The 7,327-nt window shown below is 40.2% G+C and overlaps 2 protein-coding genes across 2 annotated transcripts; both read left to right on the forward strand.

The window, feature by feature from the left end:
* The first annotated feature begins 4,043 nt into the window (after positions 1–4,043).
* Positions 4,044–5,101, forward strand: LOC124315528 (E3 ubiquitin-protein ligase TRIP12-like). The gene is made up of 3 exons (XM_046781308.1): positions 4,044–4,062; positions 4,134–4,366; positions 4,430–5,101. The coding sequence occupies exons 1-3, from the start codon at positions 4,044–4,046 to the stop codon at positions 5,099–5,101; spliced, it is 924 nt and encodes a 307-aa protein (XP_046637264.1).
* Positions 5,102–5,140: 39 nt separating this feature from the next.
* On the forward strand, positions 5,141–6,717 carry LOC124316360 (E3 ubiquitin-protein ligase TRIP12-like). Its single transcript, XM_046782263.1, has 4 exons — positions 5,141–5,454; positions 5,516–5,659; positions 5,735–5,897; positions 5,978–6,717. The coding sequence occupies exons 1-4, from the start codon at positions 5,170–5,172 to the stop codon at positions 6,169–6,171; spliced, it is 786 nt and encodes a 261-aa protein (XP_046638219.1). The 5' UTR covers positions 5,141–5,169; the 3' UTR covers positions 6,172–6,717.
* The last annotated feature ends 610 nt before the right edge of the window (positions 6,718–7,327 follow it).

Below are 7,327 nucleotides of genomic sequence, written 5' to 3' on the forward strand. Positions count from 1 at the left end.
TGTTAATAATAAAAATATAAAAAAAAAAAAAAAGAAAAGAAGCATTGAAATTACGTTTTTTATTTCGATGGAAGAGAAAATTCCAGCGTGACGATGCACAACACACACACATACTACTCTCTATCCCCCAGTCAGCCCGAACGTTCGTTAATTACGACCGAGGTGGAAGAAAAAGTAGAAAAAAAACGGTCAGTGAGCTGTGCGTGTTGGGTCGCCATCAAATACCACCCCGACCGCAGTAGCAGCAGCATTTTATATTTCGTTTTTCTTTTGCTTCTCACTGATTCCTCACGCTGATAATTCGACTATTTCTCTCGTCTCTATTGTCTTTTTTTCCATTAATTTCTCGCCCTCCTTCCGGGACTGGCAACTGTCTGACAGGTGGACGGAATCCATCTGGGTCGTGGCCTCCAACAGCTGACTGGGAATATGCACACACAATCGATCTGCACAATTCCGACTGGATTTAGGCTCGCACAGATTTTTGTGTGTTTTGTACGTGGATATTTTATCCCCCCAGTCAAGGAGCCACAGAGATAAGGAGACCCTTTTGAGTTTGATTTTTTGGGCGAGACTTTTCAACTCCACCCAAATGTTTGTCGTCGTCTAGCTTTTTTGTCTCTTTGGTTAAGAGATACATGTACATGTTGTTGTACCTTTTGGGGCTTTGAATTGGCAAACAAAACTTCTTCTTCTTCTTCTTCTTTTGGGGGGGCTTGACACACAACTCTCACCACAGCAGTCTATAGACGGACAGGCTTATCTCTCTTCTTTCTTTTTCTCTCCTGGGCTTGATGTCTGCGATAACCGTCGGTGGTTGGAGACGGACGCGATTTAACGGTGACTTGACTCGACTCTCTCTGGCCACTTGTAAGCTCCCAACTGACTTGGCCCCATGTCTGCGGGTCTTCTTGATTGTTTCCCTATGGAAGATTCGCCTGTTGTTGGACAGTTAAGCGAAAAATATCAAAAAAATTTAGCACAAGAAACCTTTTTATTTTTTGGTTTTTGAGTTAGATGTTTTAGGGCTGGCTAATGAGCTTTTTCTTTGGGGAGGCCGGCTAATAGCCATTACACAGACAGTAGTAGTAGGTGATGGTGGGCAGGCACATCATCATATTTTTGGGTCGGTGGTTGGCTGATTATCGACCCGAGTGTGTGGGGGGGGGGATTTAAATCAGAGCTCCTGTCAAATGAGAAAATCAAAAACTGACTCGCCTTTTCCATCACGGAGGGAAATCTGTTGAAATGTCTTATCTTTTCTATTTCTCTCTGCGATGGCGAAAAGGTGGAAAAATATAAAAGAGAGGGGGGCCTTCTTCTTTTTCGTTTTTCTGCCGATGTGTATCAACTGTCATCAAAAGACTTTCAGGGGGTTGGAATTTGGGAGATGGAACGTTTTTACTTCGTCTGCCTGTTCCTATATAAGAAAAGCCAATCTGTGTGTGCCTGCCATGTTTTAACAAACATTCCATTCGTTTTTGGCCGTCGTCGTTTGCCTTTGATCTAATGGATACCATTCCTTTAAAAGCTCCCAGCTCTTGTTCGTACTTCGGTGCGGGGGGGAAAGGAGTCGGAGCAGAGCTCTCATCATCTCCCGCTCCACTTATCTCTTGACAGACACACACACAGCCTCTACTTTGGCTCAACTGTTGTATAACTACTACCAGCAGCAGCAGCACAAGCCAGAAGTAAAAAAACAGTCAAGTCCTTGAGGTTTTGACTGTGTTCACAGCTTATTACTAGTGTACTAAAGAGAGAGTCATTAGAAACGCCAGTAACGGATCAATAATTTTCAGATGACAGTCTATGTATTATATAACATGTTATATAACGCCGACCGATAAAAAAAACACCATTCATTCGTCGATTCAGGTTGGAGGGGTTTGTACTTACGTAATAATAATGGCGTTTCCCAACTTTGGAAGATGTATAATGCCATTTAGGTTTGAGGAAGAGCTTTTTTTTTTGTTTTTTTTTTTGACGGGGGGGTTGAAGTAGATGTTTGAGTTTGTTGGCCTGGAGGGGCTCAAGTTTTGAGACTTGTAATAACAATGCTCTTACATGTATTGCCTAGTTTATAGCTGGGAGGCCCCCATGGTCCAATCAAATGCGAATCATGAAGCAAATCAAGTAATCACGAAAGAAGAAAAAAAAAACACTGGGGGAGAGCCCACCCTGGAAAACACAACAACAAAAGAAAGAAAGAAACAACCCAACAACCTTTGGGATATAATAATTTATGGATGGATGGATGATGTGATGTTTCATGATTGTTTTTCTTTTTAACCAGCCCCGTTGGTTTGGCACAGTCGTCGTGTTTTATTTCTTTTTCTCTAGCCCGGCCTGTGTGCCTGGGCTGCTGCTGCTGTACATTATTGTTATAGACACATACACTGGGAAATGGTGGCGAGCAGGAACTAGACATAGAAAAGAGCCGGATGCGCTCCAGTGGAAGTTGCTTTTTTTCTTTTTTTCGAGTTGGAAATGGGCCGTGGCTGCACTACTACACCAGTTTGAAGGGGGGAGTGTATATGTATATATATACGCGTGCCCCTGGATAAGTCACAGGGAAGATTGCCATAAAAGTCATTGCCAGATATCTTATTTCTATATCCCCTCACCCATCCAAACCCAAAGAGGCGAGGGCTTCTATTTTGGGTGTCCTCAGCTGGACTCGGTGTCAGCCTGCAACAATATGGAAACTTTTTCTTTTTTCCCAATGGAAAGAACATGTCACCCTCTCATCGTTCCATTGACTGGGTGAATTCCAGAAATGCCCATTTTTCTTTTTTGTGTGCCTTAAACAACTTTTTTTGTGAATTCTTAAATTCTAATTAACTTGCAATTTTTAAATTTTGCAGTTTATTTACAATGGATAAATCGTCGCATACCCCATCGCCTTCCAAGAAAAGGAAGAGTCAATCATCAAAAAACGCAAAAAAACAGCATTTGGAGTTTCGAAGTGAAACAGCAGACTTTTGCAAACTGAGTCACAATGTGACAACAATGCGAGATATTAACATCGATTTGAATTCCAAAAGCGATCCTCGATTGGATTACGCAATTCATCTGCAAAGGCTCATCACGAATCCTTTGAAACCTGATGGTGCGTTGGCACGAATTCGTGATATCGTCAATGCCAGTAATGTCTCTGCTCTCGAGATCTTGAGCAGAGGAATAGTACAAGGGTTTTTGAGGTACCTCACGGAAGAGGGAGAGTATCGCAATGATCGACTTCGTATTTTTCTTACGGTAAACATATTTTATAAAAAGTGCAATAATTCATAATAATGTATTTTAAATATTTTGCCTTGCAGGAATATCTTGGTTATACACCGGGGAATGAAGAAACACTGTTGTTGGCTGCTCAAAACATGGAGAGTTTGATCTCTAAGTTGGGAACGGCCATTGAAATAATGGAAAAATTCCCTACGTGTGGAGCACAAAGTGCATCTGGATCGCCAGCGGTCATTAAAGTACAACTAAAGAGAGATCCCTCTACCAGCAATCTTAAACAATATTTTGGTGGACAAATCGAAATTGAACCTCATGCGCTGGTTCTGTCAGTTGAAAAATATCTTATTGTTCGTGACTATGGACGTTTAAGAAGAGACGACTTTGACGATTTAGAAGGAAACTTACTTGAAGCTCAAAACATGGTAAAGTTATAACCAATCATTCTCAATTGGTCAAGTTACTAAACTTTCATTCCATACTTCATTCTCAGGTTGAAATGAATCTTGAGCGAGGACAAGGAGCAGTCAATCATCTACTGAAAATTGTTGTCAACAATAAAGTTGCTGACTACAACGAGACCATTTTCGAAGCAGTAACAAAAACCAGTAAGAAAGTGTTAACATTTAAAAGACTTACTTGATTTCATATGGTAATATGATTATTTCTTCTTCAGGTGTTGGTGGATCACAGGCGGATGACGTTTGGAATAACATCCATACAGTCCAGTTATCAATGGTGAGGAAAGCGTAAGACCACGCCCAGGGACAAGCGCAAACGAGAACAACGAAAAGTTGAAAAACCAAATGGCTGAAACGTGGACTTGTAAGTTTTACTGAGTTTTTAGGTTACCACCAACGGTGATTAACATCTTATCTTAACTCTACTCCTCACAGCGGGAACCGCTCCCAAAGTGTGTTCAAACTGGGAACCCTTTCTCTCAATGCGACTTCATGAGTCCGTGACAATCCAAGATTATTCTGTGGAGGTTCTAAATCTTCTACGAGTATTAAATGGACTCAGTCGTTATTGGGGATCGTTGTACGATCTCGATAGTTACGACCCTATCTCAACTAAAGATAAGTTTCTTCACCACCATCTAACCCACAAGGTTAATCAACACCTCAAGGTATATTCTTCATATTTTATCACTATTTGAAATTTTAAGTAAATTTTTTTCTTGTTAATTCAGGATTTTCGAATGGTTACCACCGGGAAATTACCGTCGTGGATCTTTCAATTGGCTGATTCGTGCAAGTTTCTGTTCCCGTTGGAGACACGAGCACTTATTTTCCACATGGCAACATTTGACCGTGAGCGTGCTTTGCAGCAACTCAAGGTCTTCAGTCCTGATTCGGTGGGAGCTAGGATCGCTGATATTACTGGCCTGCTTCCAACTAAGCAGATTACCGTAAATCGCGATTTTATTTTGGACGAAACTAAAGTTGCATTTGACAGGATGTTGAAATATGACAATTCTGCAATTTCAGAAGTCAAATTTACAGACGAAGTGAGTAGTTATTTTTTACTGGATTGCCATTATTATTTAATTGATGTATTTTATTTTTCAGGAAGGACATGGGGTTGGTCCTACAAGAGAGTTTTTTTCGATTTTATCGAAAGAAATTCAAAGGTTCGATCTGCAACTATGGCGAGGAGAAAAGAACTCGGTTTGGAAGATACCGAAGTTGCCTACGTTCACAGTGCCAATGGCCTTTTTCCGTTGGCAATTCCATACAAAGTTCAGGTCGACAAGATCATTCCGTCACAGTTCGAATACTTCCATCTTTTAGGCAAAGTGCTTGCCAAATCGGCCATGGATTCAAGACAGGTATGTAATAATAGTTGGTACGATTCCAAGTAAAGTCAACGCTAACTTTTTCTTTTTTTATTTAGTTGGATGTATGTTTCAACCCGTTGTTTTTCCGTTGGATGCTCGGAGAAGAAAAATATCTGTCTTATAGAGACATAAAGCTGTTGGACCCTGTCATGGCAAAATCCTTCAATTACTTGATGCACATCTTGAACGAAAGAGACCGCATTACCAAGGATTCTACTCTGACATCAGTATCCCGAGAGGAAATGCTACGTGACTTAAGTGCAGAAGTTGAGGAGCTATGCCTGGATTTTAAGCTGCCTGGCCCGCTAGTCATTGAACTAAAAAACAACGGAACCGCAGAACCCGTGTCTCTCCGTAATTTAGATAATTACTTAGAGGTAACATGTCTTTTGTGTTCACTAATATAATTTAAATTCCACATTTCTTTACTTAACCTAGTTGTTTGCCTACTGGACATTGGTCGGAGGAGTGAATGGCGCAATGCAAGCTTTGAAAGCAGGTTTTGAAAGCGTCTTCTCATTGCGAAACTTAAATTTGTTTTTCTCTGACGAGCTTGAGCTCCTTTTCTGTGGGACGGCAGAGGTAAATATTTGTAGAAGAGATCTCAATAACTAAGCAATTTTTGAGTTACTTTATGGATTTAATTTCTTTCCAAAGATTGACGAGGAATGGAGCGTGAAAAACCTAGTCGATAGCTGGGACTCGAGTCCCTCTCCACGACCAGCTCAAGTCATGGCAGAGTTGGTGTCAACTTATGACAGGAACGAGAGAAAGAGATTTCTGCAATTCTCGACTGGATTCTCTCGCCTTCCAGTGGGCGGTAAGTTGTTATATAACTTATCTAAATTGTTTTTATGGTGTTTATATATAATGTTGCCATTCAAACAATGTGCAAATTAGGCCTCAAGGCCCTTAAACCAAGGCTTATGGTCCAGGAACACCAACTTCTGCCATATGATCGTGCTGACGAGATTTATCCATCTGCACAGACATGTACTAATCTGTTGATGGTACCTCGCTACACCAGCCCACTTATTTTGAGAGAGAAAATGGCATACTCCATTAACCAAGAATTGCGTTTTTACAATGCATAAATTATTTCTTTGGATAGAGCCTTTCGTGGCGCCTTAGAGATTTTGATTGCCCCTTTTCGGTTTGTCGTTGTTTGTCAACATTGAGTCGCACTCAATGAATGAAAGTTTCGGGAGGATAAGTGTTTGATTCGGTAGTTGTTTGAAATATTGCTTTATCCTGCTCTCTAGTGTGTTCTGTGTGCTCTCTAAGTGTTCTGTCAACTGTCCGTCATTGCGTCATTGTTTGTTTTTTTTCGTGAGTGAGAATTTTGCAGTGTCATGTTAAATTATTTTGGATTTATATATTCGGATTCAAGAAGCCAACGAAAGTCAAAAGTTGTTAAGTGCTTTAACGGGGCAACTGGTGTTTGGAGCGGATCGATTGGTGCTGGTGGGGGTACATTACATACATTAGTACATTACTTGTCCCTGAACCAGGGATGCTCTAAGTGGTTTCAATTTGTTCTGAGTAGTTTTTCTCAAGTTTTTCGTTTAATAAATCTACTGGTAGTGCTGTGCCAGTAGTAGTGATATCGCTCATTACCTACGGACAGCATTGAGTCAAATCCTGACTACTGCGTACTCATTCGTATCCTATTAATCTAGATTATTAATCTATGATGTTCCAAATAAAAGCCCTGGATTTGTCTATTTTTATCTTATTATAGAAAAAGTAAACTTTTTCAAGCAAAGATTTAATAAACTAAAATATTTGTTTATCGCAGGAAGAGAACTTATGAATACCGGATAATTGCGAGCAATTACTTTATAGAAATTCACAGATTGAAGAATTCCCTAATTCATGACATTTTCATTTGGGATAAACCCAAACTCAATCTAATTATTTTTTTAACCTTTCCATCAAGTTGTTCTGAACCCCATAAAATACTGGTCAATTCTGTACAAATTTCATCGCTTGGAAACTGCTTGGAATGAAGTTAGATTGGACTCTATTAGGAACGACATAAAATGCGTACTTGCTGGACCAAAGATTCAAGACCAACTACACTACACTACTCATTCTCTAAGAGGAAAGCGGCGAAGTTGCCAAGTTATAACAATGCTTAAATCAAATTGAAGTGCGTTTAAATTTGCCTTGAGCTTTGTTTATACGACGTTGCCTTTTATACAAAAGTACAACTTCCGTCGTTTTCTCCGTCGTTCTCTTCCCTTGTGT

This window comes from Daphnia pulicaria, chromosome 1 (assembly GCF_021234035.1).
Source record: "Daphnia pulicaria isolate SC F1-1A chromosome 1, SC_F0-13Bv2, whole genome shotgun sequence".
Taxonomy (NCBI): Eukaryota; Metazoa; Arthropoda; class Branchiopoda; order Diplostraca; family Daphniidae; genus Daphnia; species Daphnia pulicaria.